Source organism: Terrapene carolina, unplaced genomic scaffold (assembly GCF_002925995.2).
Source record: "Terrapene carolina triunguis isolate 2854851 unplaced genomic scaffold, T_m_triunguis-2.0 Scaffold189, whole genome shotgun sequence".
In the NCBI taxonomy this organism is placed as follows: Eukaryota; Metazoa; Chordata; order Testudines; family Emydidae; genus Terrapene; species Terrapene triunguis.
In genome coordinates this window covers 7,065,391-7,093,358 of record NW_020664540.1, presented here as the reverse complement: position 1 = coordinate 7,093,358, position 27,968 = coordinate 7,065,391, and the positions used below count along the sequence as shown (strand labels likewise).

Genomic DNA, 27,968 nt, shown 5'->3' with positions numbered 1-27,968 from the left:
CTTTCAGAAACATTCAATGTTAGCCAAACTCCGCTCCCATTCACTTTACTAGGAGCAGATTTTGGCCAAAACTGAGGACTATTAAAAATCCCATTCTTAGAGTCTTAGGGATAGCGGTATTTTTATAAAATTGATATAAAAAACATAATACCCTGCAATTATATTTTTTATTCACAGCCATGAAGTATCACAAAAAAATCCCTTTTAAGCAACTATGTAAATTTGTTTGATTTTAAAATGTCATCAGCCCAGCTCTGCTATCATTTATACAAGTTTGAGTGTGACTTAAGTCAATGGAATCTGAATGGGGCACATCTTATTCTGAAAAGAAAATATTTTACAGAATAACATCTCTGTAAAAGACTTGTAACTGAATCAGTTAGTTACCTTACAATGATAACCTAGCATATCTTTCCTAAGGTTTGGAAATCTCTTTCAAGCATAGCATTGTAAAATCTAGGCAGAGCCTTCCTTTAGCTAACGACACTAACAGTATGTTGGACCCTTATGTGCACTGAATTGGTAAATTGCTCTGTAACTTTTTAATATTACAGGAGGATTTTTTCCTTCAGATACATTTCAATTTTTAAATTTGATTTAGTTTGACTTTTTTATTTATTAAGCTCTGGGCACATATACAAAAAAAAGATCAATCATACAAATTAAGAACAATGTCTGACACTTGAAATCCTCCCAAACCCACAAATTTGGGACTCCAAGGCAACATTTATTGACCCCTGTCCCAAAAACCCCTGTCCCAGAAAAAAAGGTGGGGAGAAAGGAAATGCTTTGCATTAGATCCAGAAGGTCAATAAATTCAGGCCCTGACAAACCTATAGGGGAAGCAAACACCAGGGTTCAGAACTTTTCCATAAAATGGGGTCCCAATTAAACAAGGGTCCTGCTAATTCAAATACCTCAGCTGCTCTTAACTCTCCCTATCATGACCAGAGGACCTTGTCTTTGAGATACCCATGACCTCAATCATAGAATGCCGTACATCACACCCAGAAATGATTTAGACACCAATAAAATGCAATCCACTGATAAGTGCGTGTTGCTTGGCCCCATCTGTGCCTGATCCATAGAGGATCTGAGTCTGCTGCAGCACTCAACTACAGAGCCTGGCTCTTTAGTTCAACACAGGTACGTCTTCAGTCCGGAGATAACTCAGGTGATTGGCAGCTGGGTTAGCCTAGCCTGGGTGTGAGTAGCCACACTGCAAGGCCATCTCCAAGGTAGTGCATCCTCACCGGTGCTGCACTTACCAGTTTGTGTCCCCTTAGGACTTCTGGGGGCATATCCCATGGTTCTTTGTACTGCAATAAGTTGAACCACTCAGTGATTCTTTCCCAATGAATTGTGGGAGAACTTGTCTGCCCTTCTGGGCACCCAGGAGAATTGTGGGAAGGCACTGGAGGACTATCAGCACTCACATGGTTTAGCCTCTGTCCTCACTGCAAAGTGGGTGGGTACCAGCCTAGGTGAAAGCTATACCTGGTCTCTTACCTATTGCCTCAGACAGGCCAGCTAGCCTAGGCTGAAAGCACCACTAGACTCAGGACAGAGGTTTTGTGTGTGGACATAACAGGGTTTAGGAGAAACACCTGAATATGAGCCTGGGTTAAGTCTGCAAAAAGACATAACCACAGAGACTCATGGTTAGGGCTCCATGTCTGTCACGGAGGTCACGGAAGTCACGGATTCCACGACTTCCTCCAACATCAGTGACTTCTGCAGCGGCCAGTATGGCTGACCCCAGGGCCGCCCAAGCAGCAGGCCCTGGTGGCCCTGGGGACAGCCACACCGGCCACTGTTGGAGTGGCTCTGCAGCCAGCCACACCAGCCACTGCCCCGGGGACCGCCCAAGCAATGACCCATCTGGCTGGCCCCGGGAACTGCCCGGCAGCAGTCCCGAGGCGACCGGAGGAGTGGCTGGCCCCCTGGAGCTTTCCCCCACACACACACACACAGCAGTGGCCAGAGCAGCAGTGGGACCCCCAAGGCTTCCTCCTCCACAGCCGGTGCCGCAGGCCCCCCAGGTCCTCAACCCGCTGCCCACCCCAAGATTCAATCACGGGTATTTGTATGGTATAAGTCATGGACAGGTCACGGGCCGTGATTTTTTGTTTCTTGCCCGTGACCTGTCCATGACTTTTACTAAAAATACCCATGATTAACTCATAGCCTTACTCATGGTTTTAGCTGTGGAAGTCCCTGGTTCAGTCCACGATATCAGTAAAAATGGCCTCTGTCAGAGAAGCACAAATAATATATACTCCCTGCATATTCTGCACTAGCTAAAGCGTCCATCATATTGAAATCAAAGCTGGGGGACAAGACAGAGATGAACATCTTGATCAAGATCAAAGTTTGGTTTCCCCCCACCCTCATGATTTAGTCCTCAGGCCAGCTAAGATTGCATATGTTCATGTTTCAGATCCAGGCAAGTATAAGCTTAAGAATACTGTCCTCTCTAGCGCCCACCAAGCTGTAGATCTTTTGGGGATAATTAACAGATCTCTCCTCTGGGACTGGGAGCCTGCTTCACGGCTCTTTGGAAGGATCAAAAACAATAATGCAGCAGAGATTCCAGACTTGACCTACCTGAGTTTGATTTAGAAGTTGTCTAGACCTACTGCACTGTACTGTAATGTTAAATTTCATTACAAAGCAATTAGTAAGTAAGAAGCAAGAAATAAGCACAGCTCCAGAAGGTACATAGCCGTGCAGTGAAAAACAAGCACTGCATCGTGACATATAAGCTGTTAGAAATTTTACAAGTAAATCACTCTCAAAAATTTTTTTCAAGTTGAGCTACTTAAATAGAGCTTAGCCTTAAAATCCCTGGTTAACTTCTTAATGCTTCTTTTCTGAAGTTAATGTTCAAACAAATCTTCCAACACATCATATATGCTCACAGGCCTTTTTTAGCTAATCAATTGATGTACTACAGACTCATGGATACTGATCTAAGTGCTAGTGCAAGAAAAATAAAAAGCAACTTTTTAAGGACTAGATTTAGGGCTGGACTCATTCTATATGTCTCCCTATGGACGTAAGGGCATAACCTCTGTACAGGCTCCTAAGACCTTAGATCCAGATGAACAGAGTCCCATTTACACCACTGAAGTCAAAGGGAGTTTTGCCATTGACTTCGATCAGCGTAGGATTGAGCCTTTACTCCCCTCGCAGAGCAGGTCGGCAGGGAGTGGATGGGGAGGGGCAGGGACTGGGTGAAGCCTTGGTTCCAACCCTCCCACTAATAGCCAGCAAGTGGAATGAGGCTAGCAGCAAACTACCACATCCTCACCCCCAGATCAGGGAGCGAGCAGTGAAGGAATACTCAGAGGGGTTTCTCAGGGTACGCCTACACTACAAACCTAGGTCGACCTATACTAGGTCGACTTACAGCCACTGCAGTAATTACTGCGGTAGTGCAGGTTCACACTACACTCCTTGGGTCGGTGGTGCATGTCTGCACCAGGACCGCTTCCACCAACCGAAGAGGGACAGCATGGGGAGCTGAGCGCCCGATCTCTTAGCTCCACTGGCAGCTCCCTGCCAAGAGCCTGGCTGCCCCAGAGGCTCCCAGCAGGCTGCCCCCCCCCACCCGGGGCTTCTTGCCTCCCCATCCCCTGCCGGGAGCCAGGCCGGGGGAAGCCACACAAGGCTTCTCACCACTGGGGTCCAGCTGACCCAGCTTCTCGGCTCCCCCTCCCCAGGGCCGGGCAGTCTTGTCAATTTCACGGCTCACCATGAAATTGACAAGGCTGCCCAGAGGCAAGGGGCCACTCGGGCTTCTCGCCTGCCCAGCTGGGAGCAGGGTCTTAAGCAGCCCCAGCTTCTTTCCCAGCTGGGCACAGGGTCCAACCACTCAGCTTTCCAGGGGAACGGGGGCTCTCTTGTCAATTTCACAGCTCCTGCCCTTAGCATGTATTTAACAAAAGTAAGGATCATGTCAAATTACAATGACATCTACCTTGAAAACAAGGGATATTTTTCTATTTAGCCATTCAATTGTTTTTTTCCTATGCCGTCTTTGGACTCCATTTTGCATACGAGAACTTTATGCTCCAAATATTGTAAAGTGGTCTATTCCCTCCACTTCCTTTTGCATGAAGTAATTTGAATATTACAGATTTGTGCCACTGCAGTCAGTGTTATTTAGGTCTGCATCTGAAAAGGTTCCTTCACTTGCCTTGTTTTCTTCCTAAACCCTCTCCTCCTTTTGCCAGAGAGAGAAGCAGGCAGGACTCAATGCTTCCCTTGAAAGTATTCCACATGGAATTAGCCCAATTAGACTCTGTGTTAGTTAGTGTATGTCTTACAAAAGATATGAATTAAAATGACTTCTGTCCCACATCTGTTTCCCAGTAATGTATGAAGTACATTAAAAAAAGAAAAAGCCAGATGAAAAGCGTAATTAAAATTCAATATCCTATAGTTTAAATCATTGGCTAGAAAACTGGAATAGAATCTGACACTACAGACAAATACATTGGAACAAATTCATTCCTGGTGTAATTCAGAAAACTTCAATGGACTTGCATTAGGAATGAGTTTGATCCATTATAGCTGTATGGTATGCTTAAGCAAGACTACATTTATTCTTGGCCATGCTAAGCAAGCCATTGTATTTATTGCATTGTATACTTTTCTGCATAGCACAGAGGGAACGTGGTATTCTTCATATTTAATGACTTTCAGACTGCATGGAAATGAGAAATTGCCAAGGCTCGGTCTGATCACTTCTATCATTGTGTTACTCAGAGTTTTCAGCCTGATTTAACACTTAGGGCTGGTCTACACCCAGCCGCTAGTTCGGCGGCTGGGGATCGAAGTTCTGGGTTCAACTTATCGCGTCTGGTCTGGACGCGATAAGTCGAACCAGGAAGTGCTCGCCGTCGACTGCGGTACTCCAGCTCGGCGAGAGGAGTACCGCGGAGTCGACGGGGAGCCTGCCTGCCGCGTGTGGACCGCGTCTGAACCGCGGTAAGTTCGAACTAAGGTATGTCGACTTCAGCTACGTTATTCACGTAGCTGAAGTTGCGTACCTTAGTTCGACTTGGGGGGTTAGTGTAGACCAGGCCTTAGCTTCACTAGTGATTCAATTCTGGGTGGGGTTTCTGTCAGCCACTTGGAGAAAACGAAAGTAGCTAACATCAGACTGTATCATTTAGTACCAGTGCTACTTTCTTACTAAGTACGTCAATTCATCTTGCTAGCACATTGAAATCAGGTCTCATAAACCCTTCATTTAAGTACTTTAGGAAAGGTAACACTTTTGGTAAGTTATTGGAAATGGTATTACTGCTGAACTAATTGAATCAGCTTTCAATTTATAACAATTGCTATTTTGTCTAGTTAAATGAATGCATGGAAGTTTCTGCGACTACTAGAACAGATCAAAATCGGTAATAAAAATGATATTATGCTATTAAAATTTCTCTGTCTCAGTGTGATGTGTACAGATTTGTGTATTTCATCTAGTCTGACCTGCATAGAATTTCATCATGACTAAAGCATATTGTCTAGAAAAGCATCCAGTTTTCATGTGAAGAATTTAAAAGATGAGAATCCACCATATCCCTTGGTAGTTTGTTCCAACGACCAATCACCCTGCCTGTTAAAAATGTGTGCCTTACAGAGTTACGAAAACCTCAGGAACGGAGGTTGTTCGTTACTCTGAAATGTTCGTAACTCTGAACAAAATGTTATGGTGGTTCTTTCAAAAGTTTACAACTGAACATTGACTTAATACAGCTTTGAAATTTTACTATGCAGAAAAAATGCTGCTTTCCCTTTATTTTTTCAGTAGTTTATGTTTAACACAGTACTGTATTTGCCTTTTTTTTTTCATCTCTGCTGCTGCCTGATTAAGTACTTCCAGTTCCAAATGAAGTGTGTGGTTGACTGGTCAGTTCATAACTCTGAGGTTCTACTGTATTTCCAATTTGAATATGTCTCGCTTTAACTTCCAGCCGCGGGTTCTTGAAGATTAATATTAGGTGCAGAGGAACGTGCCTAAAACGAACCATTTGAAAACCCAGGCTGCTATCCAGTTCTACCACCACACAAATCCACCTCCATATCAATACTTCCTACCTCACTCTTTACAGTACCAGATGTGTTATTCCCGGGTCATTTCTCTGGCAGAGATAGGCTAAAACTTACACTTTTTGCTTCATTACTAACCAGAAGCCTCCTTAATTTAAACCAAAATTCACAGCAATATTCAGAGCACCAATCATTTAGTAAAACTATGAAATCTGTGCGTGAAGGAGCCAGCCCTATTTAAACTGGTGGGAAAACAATTTGAAGGAGCGTCTTCCACCTTCCAAAGAACTAATTTTTGGATGATTCTATTCTACATGAGTTCTTATACTGCACTCATCACCCTAGTATCTAAGCACCAGTACCCAAGACTCCTCAATCCTATGCCATTTAGGGAATCCAGATTTACTAAAGGGGTGATGATAGCCTGGGTAATTCACGCTGACGGACCTTGGGTCTTTGTCCCTCTCTAGTACCTGGCCCATGTATAATAGTTGTGCCTCTAAGCCAATAGCCTTGGTGGAAGCAAATGTTCAGGTTTTTAGAAGTCCCTGGTTCAATCCCCACAGACAATGCAACCCAGGGAATTGTTACACCTAATTGCAAAGTCAGACAATAGCTGTAGTTAAGACAAGCCCTAAGTGCTGTGTAGCTCCCTAATATAACCAAAGTCCCTTGGGCTAAGTGATTTTGGGGAAAAAACAAAAATCCAGAGTGTTGGCACAAATTTGTGATACAAGACATCTGTGCTTCTGGACAAACTGTGGAAGTAGTGGATGACGTCATCTATTTAAGCAGTAAACTGTCATCAAACAGGTGCAGCCAGCCAGACATTCTAAGGAGCATTGGTTTAGCACTTTCACCCAAAAAAGACCTGCACAGACTCTGGAGCCCAAAGAAGGAGAAACTATAGGCAAAAGTAAGGATTTATCAAACCTGCCCATTTCCAATCCTTAAATACGGATCTGAAAGATGGACATTGCTTAAACAACGTATCAGGAGGCTGGAGGCATTTCATACGCATTGCCAGCGGTGACTACTAGATATAAGATGGTTTGACTTTATCAGTTATAGGGATGTATCATGGAGAAGCGGCCTTGAAAGGACTGAAGTCATCATTGGCCGCCTCTAGCTGCTCCTTTTGGATCATGTCACCCACCTTGGAGACAAAGTCTCCAAGACATCGAGAGTTAAAAAAAAAAATCAGATCTGAGGTCAGGAGGGGACACTGCTCAGTCACAGACTGTCAGTGGTTGCATGGTCACCCACAATTAACCTGGCTGCACCAAATCAGTAATAACCCTGTGGAGCACTTAGACGCCTGGAATAAAGCCCCACAGTATGGTCACGGGCATTCAGTGCTATAGACTTCCACTGCGTAAGCACAGTATTGTTGCTGCTGTTGTTGCAGACCTTACATATTTATAAATACCACTGAAATCAACAGGAGTTTTGCATAAGTAAAAACTTTGGATTCAAGCCTTTCTTTAAAAAAAAAAAGGGGGGGGGGGGGTCCCAAATCTTTTAGACACTTTCATTTTTACTTTAGCAGTTAACTAGGTGGCCTGATTTTCAGAGCTGTGAACCCAGATTTTCAGAGCTGGGTTAAGATGCTTATACTTCCAAGTCTGAACAATTTAGCCTTTTCTTTTTAAACTGGCTTGAGCTAATAGTGCATCTAATATTTTCCAATTAATGATGACACCTGGCATTTTTCTGATTTCTAGGCCTGCATTATCCTACCCATTTTCCTAGTTATGGCAGGTAATCTGCAAAAGAATTATTCAATTTCTCTCTTCAAGTATTTCTCTTTTCTCCAACATATTTTACCATGTTTTCCTATCTCCCTAATACCACTTAAACACATAATTCTCCATCTATCATGTCAATTTAGATTGCTTTCACTGTGTGGTTCTCCCTCTCTCTCTCTCATTATCCTACCTTTCTCCCTACCTGTCACATCATCCAAATCCTTTTAAGCTCGTTATAAGATGCCTCTATAATTCTTACTGCGTAAAGCTACACCTCTTCATCTGCATCAAATCATCCTAATCCTCTCCTAGATCTTAGTGTCAGAATCCTTTTCCTCCACATTTTGCTGCTGTGACTCTACTTCCACTGAGCAATAAAATTATGTTGATTTGCAGTCATATACACCTACGGCTGAATTCTCAAAAAGTTTTCAGCAATGGCCTAACTCTGTTCCCAGTGAAATCAGTGGTAAAATGCCCAGTCTGGCCAACATTTCCTGCTTTTGAACATGCTACCCCAGCGTTCTCTTTCCATACGTTCCCTCATTTCAGGTTTCTTGGCACATGCTTCCTATTTCTTTCCTATCTACAGTAACTGAATTATGAAATAGTTAATTATTCACACTGTGGCCAGTAAAAGAAATACTGAGATCCATATGCTTATATTGCAATAAATTAATTACTGTATAAGAACCTACAGGAACCCCCTGATCATATATATATCATATATACACACATACACATACAATAGATAGATAGATGATAGATAATCATTAGTTTATGGCATAGAATGGAGAGTGTGTATCTTAAAGTCGACTTGGGGAGCTAGTAGTCTACATTTTGTTCTCTCTGGACCAAATTCAGATGCGTGTGCACTGTGCATGCAGGGCTACTGGCACCAGAGATCCATACTTCTAAACCTCCTGCCTTTCCCTTCAACGCTCACTGAGGGTGCACTGTAGGGCCCGACAGAGAGGAAAAGCTACAACATGGGATATCTCCTCCTTCCCCACCACTCCACCACCTGCCTTCACCCCCACCAGATATGGCCAGTGCACCTGATGAGCCCTGTGTGGAAAAAAGGGGGTTGGACTTATGATTGCAGGGGTCCAAAGTAAGAGCAGAGCCCAAAATTTCCAGAAGGCAAAGAAAGCCAAGAATTTCCTCCCTCCTTGCTGTGGGACTGGAGGGGAATGTTGGGCCAGGCTGCAAGTTGAAGAGCTTGTATAGGACTCTGTGCAGCCACTTGGGATTAACCCTGCCTTTGGGCCATCCTTCACTGCCAAGGCATGTGCCCAAAATGGAGCAGAAAATTTTTCATAAGTGCTAGGTCAATAGGTGCTGATTCCACAGCAACAATTTCTGATGGGCCTTGAGCACTGCTTCAACATGCAGCTTGAAGCCAAGTTCCTTACCCGTTCCCTCCTTTTTTCTTCAGTGCCACAGTGAACAATTTGAAGCCCAGGCACTTTCCAGAAGAAAAAGGTAGAAACATCTGTCCTAGCTCAAGGAGAAAATTGAGCCACCTTCTCATCAGACCTATAGCATGTGAGAATATTTCTCACAGCACTTCCAACCTGAGTATCTCAATTTCCTTATCACATCAATATCATTTGGGAGAATTGCTGGTACCAAGCCCAGAAGTTCTCTCACAGGAAAGCAGTCAGTTCAGAAAAATCAAAGCCAAATGAAGATAAAGCCCAAACGAATACAACCTTCCAGAAAACAAAAAACTGCAAAAAAGATTTAAATTTAAACTGTAATAAATGAAGACACCCGCCATCCCCATCAGAAAAGACTTCACTTGCAGGCAGAGAAAAAGGAAAATTGAGCCAGGAAGAAGAGCTCAGTGCCTTATTATACAGGTGACTTCTAAGCCCCCTAGAGTCTGTTTTTCAGGCACTAATAACTAGATTCCTAATAGCCGTCCTTCTTTGAAAGGTTCCAGAGCTACATGATGAAATACATACACTGAGCCAGTAATTCCTTGTATACTCAATGTCCTTTTACAAATATCCGAGGTGAGTTACTTTCCACGACACATTAGAGAAAGAAGTTAGCAAACTGCAAAACTGCATATAGTTTATATGCCGTAATGCATGTCCTGCTCGTTTTCCACATTCAAACACACAAACCTGAAGACCCATGATATTTTTGTAAAGTCAGGCTCTTGTTAACATGGAACAAGTATTTCTTCCTATGGTACATTAACAACCTTGTTAGGATCAGCTTCTTACATGGATTGTCTGTATAACTTGATTCCAGATAGACAGCTCTCATATGAGCTTGCATTTAAACTGCAAGGATTATTACTTCTGTTACACTTGCTATACATAAAATGGAACAATGTCAAAAGATTATACTAAGCAGAAAGGCAGGGGTGGCATTTAAAAAGAGCTTTGCAAAATCTGTACCAAAAAAACCTGCATTAAGAAATAGGGGTGTGGATTTTTTTTTAAAGTGAGGCTATATAATTGCAGTGATAAGAATTCTTTAAGGATTAAAAAAAATAACTTGTATTGTTCAAACAAATAACAGTTCAAATAATAAAAAATGAACACAGACTTTTTCATCTGTTTAGCGTCCGAAGGATACGAGGCCTCAAAGGGAAACTAAAATGAGTTCTGATACCATTATGGCTGCATTTTAATATTGAATTTTGTCTACGGGTGATTCATGTATGCATTATTAGTTGTAGTTATTGCTTGTTTCTCCATTACCTTAGCCTGCAAGCTTGATTATTTTTAAACGTTATTAGGGCTAAAAGTTAAGAAGCTTTAATTCAGTGGCCTTTTAAGATTTGCACTTTTTTCTCAAGTAGTCTCCAAAAATTCAAGATATGGCTCTCATTAAGCCTTTTAAAATTCAGACAATACAGACAATAGTGGTGTTCATCTCTCAAACAGAAATTGAAAAAGAAGTTGCAAGGAGGAAAGGAAAAACAGCAGGGTATAAATAGCAATTATGGTCAGGATTTTCAAAAACATTCAGAGGTGGCCTTTTCTCTGCTCTCACTGAAGTCACTGGGAGCTTTACCATTGACTTCCGTGGAAGAAGAGTTAGGTCAACAGTGAACAATTTTTTAAATCCTGCCCCGTAACTTTATAAATCACGCACACCACCGATATTCTCTTATATTGCTTAGCAAGACACCTTCCCTTCCCATACAGAACGTTGCTTAGTGAAAAACTCAACCACCAAATTTTATCCTCCAATGTTTGCAGAGTTTCAATTCTAGTGAGTATAAATGTGGCCCTAACCAAATTTAAAATTAGAAATAACCCAGTGCAGTCAATTTCATACAGATTGCAATTGCTTACCTCGTCCACATTCTCAAAGGCATTGATGATGTCATAAGGTAAACAGGACAGAAGGTCTATCACAAACCAAGTTTTCAGGTAGTTCATCCTTATGAGTTTGGGATCAGATATAACCTCTCCCCCAGGGCCAACAAAGGTTGTATGAAAGTTTAAAACAATGTCAACCAGAAAAATAACATCCACCACACTGTCCAACACCAGCCAGGCTATGTTGTTCTGTTTCGTTTTGAAGGAGACATTGTAGGGAACCATAATTGCTGTATAGAAGGTTAGAATTAAGATGACCCAGTCCCAGGTGGTCTTAAAAGCACAATAGTGTAAAATGATGTGCGGTGGAGTCTTTGGAGCTTCTTGTTTATACTGAGGAAGAATATCAGACCCGAGCTGGAGAACCTATAAAAGGAAAGAAACACAGATGTTATGGCTTTCAGTTAACATTTGTTATAATGGGCACTTTCTGAAATTGTGTAATACACAGAATTAAGGAAAGAATGTTTTTGTTATACCCTGAAGGTTCCAAGGCTACCTGTAGTTTCTAAATTATTTAATTTGTTAATCTCATGAGCTCATCAGTGCATAAATCATGTAGGAATGGGTGGAGGTAGCTATCACTCAATGAATGGGAAAAGTGTAAAGCGTAAGGGTAATCTTACAAAAACAAAGATCATTTGCAGACGGACAGAGCGAAAACAAGGCCAACAACTACTGCTCAAAAGTTCAAAGTAAAGTACTCTGCCAACTAACTGGCATGAGGCCCATCTGGATACAGCTGTGTCAGCTCATGCCCTGCAGTTAAAAATATGAGATCCCATTCATACCTACAGGTACTGGAAAGCTTAGCATTCATACCTGAACTCTCTCTGAATCTAAAAAGAAGCCAAAACATTATCCTGCTCAATGATCTACTGGACTATAGCCTCATTGGCTGACTTCCTTTTAAAGTAAAATACAATATTCATAACATCTGGTCTAACTACTTGCAATTGTATGACTGGATAGGGTTGTAATGTTTGCTTCCTTACCTTTCTCTCCAGACTGCACAAAACGTTGTTGCAATTAAAAAGTCAACACCAATGATGACTTAATATTATTTTTCATTTGCACACAGTCTTATTTCCAACTCACTAATGAAAATACTGAATAGCACTGGACCCAGGACATATTTATAAATTAAATACAGTTTCAAAAGTTTGTATTTTCTGCACACTCACCTTTGTAAAATCTAGAACTGCAAACCTTGTAAAAGAGCCAAAACAATTTATTCTAGCTAGTCTAATTATCACTTATCTCAATCCAACATGAGAAATTTAAGTGGGTAGGAACAGTGATTACCCCGATTTACTAACTTATTGAGCTGCCAAAAGAGATCTATATATATGTTGGAACCAACAGCAGATTTAGGATTTTGGATTCCAAATGGGTATTAGGATAGAATAAATGCATTCAGTCTCCAGGAACTGATTGTACTACCACATCACTTGCAGTATCCCTTACTGGAGCTAATGTACCATATTAACAGTGGCTGCTACATGGCAAACAGAACTGTCGTTCGTACTTGTCAAAATGCTCAAATCTGGAATGCATTCTTGATGAATAGGGAGTGAGTGAGTCTGAAACAAACAGAACAATATTTAAGTGCATGAATCAAAGTATAAAAGTGTTGCAATCTCAAATTTCCAGTTAATTAATGATTTTCATTCTTCTTTGCAGGAGAAGAACGGGGTGTTGCTAAGATTAGGGTGTGAAATCCTGGCTGCATGGAAGTCAATGGCAAAACTCAATGGAGGCAACCTAGCAAGGCTTTCACTCAGAGAAGACAGTGGACGGTCTTGTTAATTTAACAAAACATTCAAAATAAAGTTCTCCAATCCCTCCTTAAGTCCTTCCATTTACTCTTCGCCCCCTCACTTCGCCTGCCTGTAGCCTCGCTCCCAAGCCCCCAGTTCCTCTGCTGGAGCCTGCTCACTCCCAGCAGCCTCTGTACTTCACTCTGGTCCCCCTGAGCATCCCACTCTCTGCAGCATCCTGCTGCTCTTTGTAGGGGAGCCAGCTGATCTCTGCTTGCATGTGCCTCCTTAGTAACTAGGGCTGGCTGGCCCCAGGTCTCTATTCTAGCCCTTAAGGGGCCAGCCACTGTTACAAATTAAAAGAAAAAAACACGTTCTGTGCAACAGCTAACGATGTAACTGATCCAATGGGCATTACCCTCATCCTCCTCCCTCGTCCCCTCCACTCTCTGTTACTCTCAACTGTTGTGTCTCATTTCAGATTAGACTGTAACCTCATTAGGGTAGAGACCATATCTCTTTCTGTGCTTTAAATACCATCATGCTGCGCTTGACATGGCAGGTGGGCAGCAAAAGCTTTGACTGTGGAGGACAATGAATGATAAGGACCATTGCACTTCATGCTGCTCAACTGTACTCTGAATTGTTTCCGTCTGCAAATGACAAACACTTAATAATATTGAAACGTGGGCAGCATATTCTGCCCTGCGTAAACTGTAGCTCATCTGGAGTGGCAAACTTCTTGCCCAGAATTAATGGCCCCAAACCAGGTTCACAGAGCACTGGGAAGTCATTGAGACAGAGAAGCTAGAGATGGGAGCAACCCATTACATCACCGCGGCTGGCTCAGTGCCTGTGGAAGATAGTTCATGGAAAAAACCAGCAGTGAGAGTAGTGGAAAACAGTAGAAGATTTCAACTTTGATTTCATTAAAGCAGAACTGTTATTATAAATGTGCACAAAAACTACGAAGAGAACAGGATACATTTTATGCTGCCATCAATCTTTAACACTGAACTCAGTACAAAAGCCCTCTGGCACAGAGAGACTGGGACTGTCACTTTCAGTAACTCATCTATTTTGGCAGCTCCCACTTACCACTGGGCTCAGAGAAGATAGCAGCAAATCTTTTTTTATTGGTTAACCTGAAAGCATTCACCTGTTGCATTATTTGCACTGTTAAAGGAATGTTTGCAGGCTAACAGTGGATTTAATTTACAGCTTTTAAAGAACAAGAGGTGATAAGAATACAGCAGGACAGACTTTCAGAGCTGGGTGCAACAGATGCATGAACAAAAACACATGTGCACTCTCTGTGCATGCAAATCGCCATACAGCCAGACAAGGACTCTTGTGAGAGAGTACCTTAATCCTCAAGCAGTCCAATTTATTTCATTGGGACGACTTGAGGAGCAAATTACTACTCACTGGGAGTAAGGGTGTCACAGTCTGGTCATATGGGAGAGTAAAACTGCATACAGATGGCAGGGGGAGAGGGATAGCTCAGTGGTTTGAGCAGTGGCCTGCTAAACCCAGGGTTGTGAGTTCAATCCTTGAGGGGGCCACCTAGAGATCGTTGAGGGGGCAAAATCAGTACTTGGTCCTACTAGTGAAGACAGGGGGCTGGACTTGATGACCTTTCAGGGCCCCTTCCAGTTCTAGGAGATAGGTATATCTCCATATATTATATTATAACTATGCACCTTGTGGTGCACAGTTACCTGATTAATGCACCAAAATGACAGTTACACAAACACGAACAAAGGGCCATGCAGGTAATAGAGGTCTGTGCATTTTTGCAAGAGAATTAGTCATGCCATTGTCCCATCCAGAAAAGGTGGCTGTATGTATTTAATATGCTCTTTCACATAAGTAAAAGATGTATTTTGAAATCAGTAGCAGGGAAGCCTATTCTTTATATTAAAATGTCAGTTAGTAATGATGCCAATTCTTTTATCCATCACTTCCTGTCTTTTAAACAAGGGAAGTCGGGAGTCTGTCTCACACTTACTTCAGCTAATCTTGAGTGTTTGTGCACCACCTCAGCTTTGTTCATTGGCGTTAGCTGCTGCAGAACACTTCGGCTGTTAGTCAAAGCTCGTGTCAATCGAGCAAACTTTGTCCAACCTGTGAGGAAGAAGAAAACGTGCAAGTTGGATTTAGTTACGATTCAGCAAGTGCAAATCTCATTCATGTGGACTGATGTTAGTTTCAGATTTGAATGGTTTCTCTCTCAGTTACTGCACGCCATGGCATCAGACTCCAGACTTACATCCCCCCGCAAAACAGAAAAATACCAACCTGTGCTGTAGATACCTCTGCTAATCAAGAGTAAAAATGAGTAAAACTAGCACACTTTGGCATTTGCTTTCTTTTGTGTTTTTGAGAGACAGACTATGCTGGAGGTGGAGTTATTCTGGTGTTGGAGCCAAATTCCAAGGCCACTGGAGTCAACAGAAAGACTCCCATTGATTTCAGTAGGCTTTGCATCAAGCCCATCTTGAGTACTGCTGCTGTAATCTGGAGAACTCTGCCAGGGGGCTGATCCAAAGCCCGGTGAACCCAATGGACAGACTCCCATTGATTTATGGAGACTGGCTCAGGCCCTACATACCTAAAGTTGTCCCTTCTTTTACCCACCTCCCACCCCCCAAAAAAGATTCAACACCAAAAATAAAACTATAGAAACAAAAAAAAAATACAAATTGAAATTAAAAGCATGTTGATATCAATGCTGCTGGATGAAAATTCATACAGGTCTCAAGAAGTCACTTAAAAATAGACTGAGGACTACACTGTAAAACACAGTTAAGAAATGAATTCAGTTGTTAAACTAATGATAAAGAGCTACCTTAAAGGTGGCTTGGGAGCCACACAGCAGACTGCCACTGGTGAAACTGCTTTCATAATTCAGCGTGGAGCAGTCTTTGCTTTATCACTGATAGCAACACAACCTGGGAGCTGTGGCACTATGCCTTCCCAACCAAACTAATGCCAGGATGTTATAGTGGTTGGGTATGTGTAAATGGGTGAGAAGGAAAAGGGGTAAAAGAGAGGCAATGAAAATCCATGGCCCTTAAGCAGGATAGCATCCAAGCATCGGCCATAATGAAAATGAAGATCTTTCCCTCGGATGCTGGTGGGAAGGAAACACTCTGGAGCTACAACCAAATAGATTTAATTATTCTTTAAAAAAATCCTTGCTTTAATGTATGCATTTTTGTATTGTGTATACAAGTACATATGTTTGATGCGACAGTCACTTCCTTGCCAAGTTTCAAGTCCCTGCTCCAAAGCACATGGGCACTAGAGCTTCTCAAATAAAAGGGACAACAGATTTTTTTTTTTAACATGGCAAAACAATATATTTGTCCCTAATCTCAATCGCAACAACAGCTGAACTAGTTTAGCTAAAATTTCGCCACAAATTCTAACCTGATGGAGATGTTCTGCATGGAAAATTTCATCCCAAACAGTTGCAAGTTGGCAAAGTTCTAAGCAACTGAAAACAAAGTCTTATAATGGGAAGTGTCAGGCAACCATAATAATAGGCAGTGCCACCTATTCTGCCTATAATATAGTACTAAGTATTCTATGACATATATACAACAACTGAAAACAGGGTCTTATAATGGGAAGTGTCTGGCAACCTTAATAATAGGCAGTATTACTTGCCCCCAACTATAATACTATATTTTAGTAGTGTGTTTTTAAAAATTATTGTTATTAAACTACACATCCCTTCCTCTTTCTTAGTCACTATCAGTCCAACTCTAATGGTCTTAGAGAGGGCCACAGAAACAACCTAAAGGGCTTTTCTATAAATAAAAAACATCATACCTTTAAAGTCCTTAATCGCAGGAGCTTACAGGACTTGAAGGAAGTGCTGGATCCTGTTGTAAAAGTAGAAATCTCCCCACTTGCATAGTTTCTAGCTGTTCAAGAGGTGAAACACCAGACTTTAAAGGGTCAAATGCTTTCTCTGTACAGAAAAGCAGTTGCAGGTGAAAGATGTAATCTTGCCTAACATGGGAATTGGGCAGGTGTAGTGTAGGGGGAAATTCCACATTTGGGAAAGGAAGAGGGAAACATTTATATGTTATGTTGATTCGTATTTTTAAATAGCAATTGTTTGAAGCCACTCAGGGATCTGGAATGTTAGGAGAGCCCCCCACTCCCGATTAGTGACCCAAAAGCATGTGGGATAGTCAAAGGTGCTTTACTTGTATATTGCTAAGTCGAAACTGCAGTGTAAAAATGCATAACATCCCTGAACTTTTATTGTTTAGTTATCCAACTATAAGCCTTAATTGTGAATTGCCAATAACATGGTATGTTCTTTTTCTTTTCAGTAGTTGTTGATATTCAATTAGGAACACGTACTCTGCTCTGTTAAACAATGTCAAAACAGATTTCACTGTTTGAGTATGAACTAATAATTTCTAGTGCAAAAATCTTCTGTTTTCTTTTGTTTTTAATTGCCCTACAGAATCGGCAGGAAAGAGGGACAAGGAAAAAGTAAATAAAAAATGTCAGAAGAGCTTTATCTTTCTTAACCAGTGATTTCAGAGAGCAGCTGGGCACATTAGTGGAATTATGACAACTCTATGCCGATGTTTCACATAATTGCTAGAGGCCACGATACACCACACAGATTCCATTCAGTACTTTCCAGTCACGCCACAAGAACCACAGAAAAAGAGCAACTCTGTTCAGTGGTGGGATCACCCACCTGCATACAATTGTGAATATATGGCTATATGGACACATTGTCCATTCCCCCTGTATGGAACTTCCACTGGTATCAGTGGGAGTACACAGAGGTCAAGACATAGGGCTTGTCTACACTACGCAGCTTTTAGCAACAGCCTCGTCGCTAAAAAGTCAGCGCCTGTGAACGCTCTCTATCGGTATTTTGTTTGCACTTTTGCCAACAACATACTTCCAGCCCCGCGAGCGGCAGTAGCTTTGTCAGCAGGAGAGCGCTCCTGCCGACAAAGCTGAGTTCACACTGCCATTTACGTCGGCAAAACTTTTGTCTTTCGTGCCGGGGGTGGGGGGGGGCTTTTTTAAGTACCCATGAAAGACAGAAGTTTTGTCAACAACGTCGCACTGTAGACAAGCCCCAAGTCTTTAGTCTGTAAGCATTTCCTACAACCCAGAGATTACAGGAACAGGAAGGTCATCAGTGAAGCCAAAACTGCTACTGCCAAATATCTGGACTCCATCCAGGATTCCTTCATTTGTCAGATTTATCTCAGCTTAGTCAGCTGGATAGAACTTTCTAACGGCAGATGGTCACTGAATCAAGATTTACTTTGTTCCCTGAAGTTCAGGTCATTAATCTGCCTAGTGATTAGATGAGGATTTTTTTGTTTGGTACTGTAGATGATAGGGAATGCCCTGCAACTCCTTTTTTTGTCTCTCTTTCACGTAGCACCTTCAATACGTGATGAATTGCTGGTCTCCATTTAAGAGAAATTTGGATTTAAAAATACCTCCCCTGTTGCAATCAGAAAACTGGTGAGAAATTCCTAACAAAGCCATGGATAAGAAAATCATCTGTTCTGTACTCTGTATTCACCACGAATAGGTGATGCCTAGGGCAATCCTCTGGGGAAGACATATACTCATTCAACCCCTTTTTTTATAAGACAAACACAATAATAGTGCACTTTTAGCTCTAGGAGAAAAGGCAGGAAAAATATAGCTTTTAAAATAAATTCATCTTGGCAAGTTTATCCAATGACACATGAAAGACATCAACCAAATTTTGATTCATAGATTTGGAGGCTAGATGGGACCATTGTGATCAACTAGCTTGACCTCCTTCATGACACAGACCATAGAATTTCACCTAGTGCTTCCTGCATCAAAGCCCATAACTTCTTGTTGCACTAAAACCGATCTTTTAAAAAAATCCAATCCTGATTTAATTTCTCAAATTCTGCGCTGACTTCCACCTTGTAAAGTTCTATCAGAGCCATGGGTTTGCTCGGGAAGGAAAACGGTATATAAGATAGCCTAGAGTGACCCTACAATAAATCAAACTGAGGTCCACCATACGGTTTTCATCTAATCTAATCTATCTGACTATGATGTTATTGAATAAACGCCAAGCTCATATATGGAACCCAATAAAGACACAGCAACTGCAAGGTACTGGGGTCTGAGTGGGAAGACGAGAATCAATGCAGGCTGTCTTGTTCTCTTTTTACATCTTAAATAATCATTACAGGATACAAGACAGTATTTCTTGACGCTGTTGTAGACTAGCTAAATGCAGAATTATATTTAAAAGTTGTGTGTGTTTAAATATGCAAGACATTATTTGCATTACTGGCTAGTGCTGTCAATGATCCTTCAAATGTCACCCAATTTATTCCTTCTCTTTCCTACTTCAATATAGCACAGACTTAGAAAGAATGATTATTTTATCATGTGTGTGAGTGACCTCCTGTCCTAGCAGTTATTCTCACTGTGGGAGGAGTGCAGAAGCTGCACAGATTGCAGACGAAACACAAAGAAAGAATGTTCTATAGGAAAAAGAAAGGTCTGCGTCCTGCTCACACAGCTCCATCTGAAAAGCCTGACGTTGAGTTATCCCATTCAAGTTGCTAGGAACATAGGAAATACCAGACCAGACCCGACCCGAAGTTGATCCTGTCTCCAACAGTGGCCAATACCAAGTACTTCAGAGGAAGATGAAAAAATGCCAGAAGACAATTTGGGGGATAACATGCCCATAAGAGAAGTTTTTTTTTCTTAAATTAGTTTCTGGTCCATGCACTGTGTGATGCTGTATGATTAAAGATGAGTATTTATATCATTGATATTACCACTGTTATACATTTGCAACAAATCTTGCACAAAGTGTATCATGTAAGGTGTCAATGGAAAAGTTATAATCTATCAAGTGTGATTATCCTGATTAAATCCATGCATCATCTTTGTATCTGAAGTTATGAATATTGACTATTATTTGTATCTCCAACATATGTTTTGTTCCTGGGTGACAGCCTCCAGATAGCTGTCTAGCCCTGATGCAAATTTATGTGTTGATGGCCCATTAAGGACACTCCACTCCCACAATGGGCCATCGAAGAAACTCATCCCAACCAGATAGCTCTTCCTGTGGATACCTCATCCAGCAAGGAACCAATGGCCACTCCCTGTGATAAAACGTGTAGGGGCATGTGATATGCTCATGTGACCCTGTACTCCATCTTGGGCCAGTAACTTTCCATACACAGGGGCTGTGGGCTTTGTTTGGGACAGTAAATTTCCATGCACATGAGAAAAAGACCTCTGAGGCAACTCCATTTTGCCTCTATCCTGCTCTAATTCTCTGGACTGTGGACTTACAACTAAAAAGGAGCATCTTGAACTATGGACTGAGGACCTTCCAATCTTTTGGAAGTTACCAGAGAGACTTTACAAGCCATCAGTCTATTCCATCACTGTTACAAACCTGATATAAGGACTTTGCAATCATTTGCATGTATACGATGGATTGACCATTTATAACTCTCTTCTTTCCTTTTATTAATAAATCTTTAGTTAGTTTATTAAGGATTGGCTGACTGAGTGATATTTGGGTAAGATGAGAGATACATATTGACCAAGGGGTAAGTATCTGATCCTTTGGAATTAGTAAGAACCTCACATATGGTGAACTGGCTCAATAACCTCTCACTATATTAGATTTGGTTACCTGGATCGGAGTCAAGGGCTGAAATGGCTAAAAGGGACAACTTATTAACCAGTGTCGTGCTACAGAAGTTCTTTGTTACTGACTTGGTGAACCTAAATATAGAATAAACCACTGTCTACCCTGTTTCTGCCCTGAGGTGGCATTCTCAGTGTGGTCCATCCCAGGCACCGAAACATGAGAATTTACATCCCTGTCTTTAAAATATCCTCCATAATCTGAGGATGTTCTCATTATCCATAAAAAGCAACAGAGGGTCCTGTGGCACCTTTAAGACTAACAGAAGTATTGGGAGCATAAGCTTTCGTGGGTAAGAACCTCACTTCTTCAGATGCAAGACTCCCAATACTTCTGTTAGTCTTAAAGGTGCCACAGGACCCTCTGTTGCTTTTTACAGATTCAGACTAACACGGCTACCCCTCTGATCATTATCCATAGAAATCTTCTATCCTCAAATTCAGGAGTCCATTGAAACCTTCCTCAATCCTGCCTGTAAACTCGGATTGAGACTGCTGCACGTCCAGAAAGTCAAAGGTAAAATTACCAGAGGGCTAGAAGGGACCACAGGGGTCATCTAGTCTAACCTCCTGAAAGATGCAGGATTTGTGTCTAAACCATCCAAGACAGATGACTACCCAGCCTCCTTTTGAAAACCTCCAGTGAAGAAGCGTCTATGACCTTCCTAGGCAGTCTGTTCCATTGTCCTACTGTCCTAATCAGTACCAAGAAGAGCAGTACTATCACCTCCCGTGACTTGCATGCTATGCCTCTGTTAATGCAACCCAATATTGCATTTGCTTTTTCTGCAACAGCAGCACATTGTTGACTCACATAGTTGTGTGTGTTTAACAACTCCAAACTAATATGAGCCGTAGGGCCAAAATGCCGCTAGGCATGAAAGAAAGGTTCAGAGGCTGAATGACAAGAACTATTCTTTCTCCCTTTCCCACCTGCGGTATATGCTACTGCAGCTGAACTGTCGTTTTCCATGCTGCAACTCTTTTCCTCTGCAGTTTTCTTCATAATTTTATATTTTACCACAAAGGATTCTCTGCACCTCTTGTTCTAATTATAGTTGTTATTGGGCAGGGGATGAGGGGCAAAGTGATGGCCTCTAGTTTTTGGGCTGTCGGTTAGAGTAACAGTATCAAGGTGCCACAACCTAGGTCCTGCATGTTGCCAGAGATGAATTCGTGTTGTACCTGAAACATGCTGGGGCAAAGGTTTCTCTGAGAGGAGAAATAGGGTAACAAATTGATCTTTTTTTATTTTTCCCAGTGTTTATTTTAAATGTGAGCTGCGGTAACACAAGAGGAAGCTGTTAATGCTGTACTTAGCCATAGCGCTTGAGGGAGCGCAGGGACATGGAGCTGCCATGTACGCTCATCTACTGAACCAGACACAGAGACTGAAAGTCTTCTGGCCCCAGGAAAAAAAAAGCTTTTGCAGATGGGACCGTGTTCATTCAACCACTCCCTAAATGAATGAGCTGATTCAGAAATAACTCCTTGTGTGGTGCCTCGGCAGGATACAATATTTCCAGCTTTCCTATTCTTTAGTCCAAATAACACAGGTAAAGTATGGTGCCTTGCCTAGAATTAATATACTATTAGATACGACTTGGTCCTATGGTCTTTACACAGTCAAAAAGCCGGAACAACTTTAACTGAGCCATAATTATCCCCAATGAAAACCTGTTCATTTTAGTGCCTGCCTTTCTACTGGATGGACATTAGTCTAATAGTGTCGCTATGCTGATGGAGCTTTCCTCTCCAGGTGCTGAGTCACTGTGCTTTATACTGGACAGCTGGAACGGGAACAAATCTGTTACTACCTGCTCGTTATCGCTGCACTCCACTTTCTTGCTTAGAGCTTACTTTGTGCGCTACGAAGTTCTACGGACTTTGGTTTTAAGGAGGAAATTTCACATCCCCTCTTCAGATCCCCACATTCTTGTACTATCAGTGCAGGCTGGTGGCCAATTAATTATATGAACGCTTTTGTTCATTTCTGATGTAAAGCTGCCCCTTTGTGTTTCGGACAGCAAGTCAGAATAAACGCACTGAGCTGTCGTGCAGCTTTAAGAAGCTGTGGCAACACACAGTGTAGGAAACGGACCAGGAGAAAAATTGTCAAAAGAAGGAGTGACAACTGGGGTCCTTTCCAAGAACACTTCCTCTGAACGTCCAGGGCTGCAAACTCTTCTGTTAGTTTAATTGCCACATCTAAGGTAACAGATTGATGCTACCTGACCCATATGTGAGTATCCTCCAGCAGAGGAACTGTTCAAGAATGAGTGTCTGTAATATCCACACCTTGGTTGTCCAGCCTCAGCCAATGAGTGGCCTAGTCTGTCAGTTTCTGGGCAAATGTCTGAGGCCGTAATCCCCCAGTCCATCCATCTTGCAACTCAACATTTTTACTGAGACTTGCCCATCGAAAGGCCCACCTAGTCTAGGCTGGCCACGTTAACCATTTTGCAATCTCTTGTCAGCTCCTCACTGAGAGCCACATAGGCCTCCTGAGCTTCTCTTGTGCTAGCCATGGCGCCCAGTCTCCCTATTCCATCCTGTCCCCAAAGCCACTCTCTCCAACATAATGACAGAGCAAATACGGTTATATCTTAGAGCTTGGCTGTAGACAATGGATCGTGTGGTGTGTCCTGGATGGAAGCTGGAGGCATGTAGGTAAGTGTAGCGGTCAGTAGGTTTCCGGTACAGGGTGGTATTTATGTGACCATCGCTTATTAGCACAGTAGTGTCCAGGAAATGGACCGCTTGTGTGGATTGATCTAGGCTGAGGTTGATGGTGGGATGGAAATTATTGAAATCATGGTGGAATTCCTCAAGGGCTTCTTTTCCATGGGTCCAGATGATGAAGATGTCATCAATGTAGCGCAAGTAGAGTAGGGGCGTTAGGGGACGAGAGCTAAGGAAGCGTTGTTCTAAGTCAGCCATAAAAATGTTGGCATACTGTGGGGCCATGCGGGTACCCATAGCAGTGCCGCTGACTTGAAGGTATATATTGTCCCCAAATGTGAAATAGTTGTGGGTGAGGACAAAGTCACAGAGTTCAGCCACCAGGTTAGCTGTGACATTATCGGGGATACTGTTCCTGATAGCTTGTAGTCCATCTGTGTGTGGAATATTGGTGTAGAGGGCTTCTACGTCCATAGTGGCCAGGATGGTGTTTTCTGGAAGATCACCGATGGATTGTAGTTTCCTCAGGAAGTCAGTAGTATCTCGAAGATAGCTAGGAGTGCTGGTAGCGTAGGGTCTGAGGAGAGAGTCCACATAACCAGACAAGCCTGATGTTAGGGTGCCAATGCCTGAGATGATGGGGCGTCCAGGATTTCCAGGTTTATGGATCTTGGGTAGCAAATAGAATGTCCCTGGTCGGGGTTCTAGGCATGTGTCTGTACAGATTTGTTCCTGTGCTTTGTCAGGGAGTTTTTTTAGCAGATGGTGTAGTTTTTTTAGGTAATCCTCAGTGGGATCAGAGGATAATGGCCTGTAGAATGTGGTGTTAGAGAGCTGTCTAGCAGCCTCTTGGTCATATTCCAATTTATTCATGATGACGACAGCACCTCCTTTGTCAGCCTTTTTGATAATGATGTCAGGGTTGTTTCTGAGGCTGTAGATGGCGTTGTGTTCAGCATGGCTGAGGTTATGGGGCAAGTGATGTTGCTTATCCACAATTTCAGCCTTTGCACGTTGACGGAAGCAATCTATGTAGAAATCCAGTCTGTTGTTTCGACCGTCCGGAGGAGTCCACGCAGAATCCATTTGTTTGTAGTGCTGGAAGGGGGGATTCTGTGGGTTAGTATGCTGTTCAGAGGTATGTTGGAAATATTCTTTGAGTCGGAGACGTCGAAAGTAGGATTCTAGGTCACCGCAGAACTGTATCATGTTCGTGGGTCTGGAGGGACAAAAGGAGAGGCCCCGAGATAGGACAGACTCTTCTGCTGGGCTAAGAGTATAGCTGGAAAGGTTAACAATATTACTGGGTGGGTTAAGGGAACTACTGTTGTGGCTCCTTGTGGCATGTAGCAGTTTAGATAGTTTAGTGTCCTTTTTCCTTTGTAGAGAGGCAAAGTTTGTCTTGTAAATGGCTTGTCTAGTTTTTGTAAAGTCTATCCATGAGGAAGTTTGTGTGGAAGGTTGGTTTCTTATGAGAGTATCCAGTTTTGAGAGCTCATTCTTAATCTTTCCCTGTTTGCTGTATAGGATGCTGATCAGGTGGTTTCGCAGTTTCTTTGAGAGTGTGTGACACAGTCTCTCAGCATAGTCTGTGTGATATGTAGTTTGTAATGGATTTTTTACCTTTAGTCCTTTTGGTATGATGTCCATCTGCTTGCATTTGGAAAGGAAGATGATGTCTGTCTGTATCTGTACAAGTTTTTTCATGAAGTTGATGGATTTCCACTCCATACGGCTAAATGCAGTGCCTTGCATAATGTTACTACTTGGAACCACTTAAATCCTACTGTCTGTATTTAATAAAATCACTTTTTATTTAGTAATTTACTCAGAGTATGTATTAATACCTGGGGGAGCAAACAGCTGTGCATATCTCTCTATCAGTGTTATAGAGGGCGAACAATTTATGAGTTTGCCCTGCATAAGCTTTATGCAAGGTAAAACGGATTTATCTGGGTTTAGACCCCATTGGGAGTTGGGCATCTGAGTGCTAAAGACAAGCACACTCCTGTGAGCTGTTTTTGGGTAAACTTGCAGTTTTGGGACAAGTGATTCAGACCCTGAGTCTGTGTTGGAGCCAGACAGGAGTGGCTGGCTCAGCAAGACAGGGTGCTGGAGCCCTAAGCTGGCAGGGAAAACAGAAGCAGGGGTAGTCTTGGCACATCGCGTGGCAGCTCCCAAGGGGGTTTCTGTGATCCAACCCCGTGACCACAAATGCATCAGGGTCGTCTGTGGGGCCCACCTTGCAGAGGCCTAGCCCTGCATCCGATTGCCAATCCCCACTGCAGGACTCACCACACTTTGTAGAGTTGTTGCTGCACCTGGGCTTGCTCCCTTATAAACTCCTGCAGGGTTTTGGTTTTTTTTGTTGCAGAGCCTGCCAGGCAAGCAAGAAGCTTTTTCTTCAAATGGTGGGACTGTTAGAAGTTCTGCAAGGTCTTCTGCACTTCCTTCTGCTGTTCGACCAGCATTGGAAAGTCTCCTCCATCGCCCAGCCTGCCAAACATTTACACCAGCTCCCCCATCACCTTCTTCATCTGCAAGGATAAAGGAAGGATCCCCCAAGTGTGACGGGGGTCCTGCTACTCCCAACCTCTTTGCTTCGCTCAGACTGCTCAGAGACTTCTGCTCACATAGGTACCATCATGCAGTTTGTTTGCAGTATTTCACTCCTCCACCTTCTGCATACTAATGCAATCACAGTATTAGAATGTTAACCACTTTTGTTACCCCTTCTCCAAAGCAGGGGGAAAGGAAAGATGTCTCTTTCCAAAGCACTCCTTTTTGTCAGGCCCTACTTGCCCACCTGTCTGTCCGTCCGTCCGTCCGTCCACACACTCTCCTTCCCCACTCCCTCCCTGCACTTCCTTCCATCTTGTCACCTTTGTAAACAAGCTTCCCAGCCCCAATCCAATCTAGAAATCAGGAATTCCTCTCCTTAATCAGGCCCTCCCAGAGGGTCTAACTGGTTAAAGAGCGACCAGCGGGCTGGTTCAGTTGCTGATTCCCGGCATTCTGTCACACTCTCCTATTAACTTCAGTGGGAATTGGAGGTGCTCTGCATCAGCGGGTATCTGTTACAGTTTATTTAGAAGCAAAAGTATGGATTTAGGGCCCAGATCCTCAAAAGGTATTTGGGCACCTAACTCCCACTGAAATCAATGGAAGTTAAGCACCTAAATACTACTGAGGATCTGAATACAGGGCCTCGGAATTGCCACATTTGAAAATGGAGGCCGTAATTGATATTATAGTTGTTATAAGCCACATATGAATACAGGAATATGAAGAGTTTAAAAGTCTCAGGGAAATATCATATTATTAGGATATTTGCTCTGCTGAAAACCCAGACGTGACTGATTTTCCTTAAGAAAACATTAAATGTAGCTCTACTGGGTTGCAATTAACCTCTTTGTCAGGGCTCTTCTGATCTTAAAAGTAAAGGACGTAATGAAGGCATTTAAATCAATGCCTCACAGTAGTATCCAAGATCTTAATCTGCAGGAAAAATGCTTAGGTTAACAATGATATTCTGTGAAAAAAAGACTATAAAAGGGTAATTACAGCAATTCTAATGTTGATTCCTGCCCATAGGAGCGCAAGTAACACCTTCAGAAAATGAAAAGGCCTTCCCCCCCCCCCCCCATCTTGTAGTAAAGCATGAAATGGTAAATATACAACAACACTTTAAACCATCTATATTCTATGGCATACAAACCAAAGCAGAGCTCTAGCAATTTTTGGAGTCAGGCAGTTTGGAAATATAAAATGACAAAGATATATCAGCTTCTAACATCAGTAATGAGTATAGGCAATTCTAAATCATGTATGGATGTTCAGCCATTCAGATCATTACATTGGCTAGAAGATGCTTGTTCCTTATTATGGATAAAAGGTAGCTGGTGAAATGGACTATTTTCTATGATAAATTTTTCCACTATACTGTAGCTTTACCGGGGATAGAGGTGAACGGGATATAAAAAACAAACAAACAAGCAAGCAGAAAATAATGGGCCAGATCGTAAGACTTTTGCACGCATTAACTAGTGCCTTACTCGACAAGCAGGCCCACTGAAGCCAATGAGACCATTGAAGGAGCAAGATGTTATCAGTGTGCACAAAAATATCCCATCTAGCTCAGTGGTATTAGGCTAAATTCATTAATTTCAAAATTCCGTGTATTTCCTTGCTTTATAATCTGCTGTAATGCTAGGATACATTCAAATGCGTGACTTCTGTTTTTGCACAACCATTTTTGCATGCACCGTTGATTGCATACTAACAAGTGGGAACACACCTATTTTGCACTCACATTCAGCCACTGGTCAGCTCAAAATGGGTGCATAATCACTGGATGAGGTTAGGCAAGTCACTTTACCGCTCTGTGCCTCGGTTTCCCCGTCTGTAAAATGGGGATAATGATACTGCTCTCCTTTGCAAAGTGCTTTGAGATCTACTGGTGAAAAGTGCTACATAAGAGCTATGTATTTTCATATTGTATGTGTTTTCAGCCTTTCCTCTAGCTTAACTGTGATTCCATATTGTGGAAACACATTCAAATGCAGAACATTCCATATTTATCTTGCTGTTCATTTTTTCTTAACAAGTTTCATGACTCTGCCACTAACGTGAATTTTTAGATT

At 42.3% G+C, this 27,968-nt stretch overlaps 1 protein-coding gene across 1 annotated transcript in view; it reads right to left on the bottom strand.

Annotated features, from left to right (window-relative positions):
* Positions 1-27,968, bottom strand: part of KCNH5 (potassium voltage-gated channel subfamily H member 5) — a 222,665-nt gene that overhangs the window by 158,525 nt on the left and 36,172 nt on the right. The window contains exons 5-6 of the mRNA XM_024194406.2: positions 14,927-15,042; positions 11,129-11,521 (exon numbers count right to left, since the gene is read on the bottom strand). Of these exons, the coding sequence (XP_024050174.1) occupies positions 11,129-11,521; positions 14,927-15,042 (509 nt within the window). The remainder of the gene's footprint in view (positions 1-11,128; positions 11,522-14,926; positions 15,043-27,968) is intronic.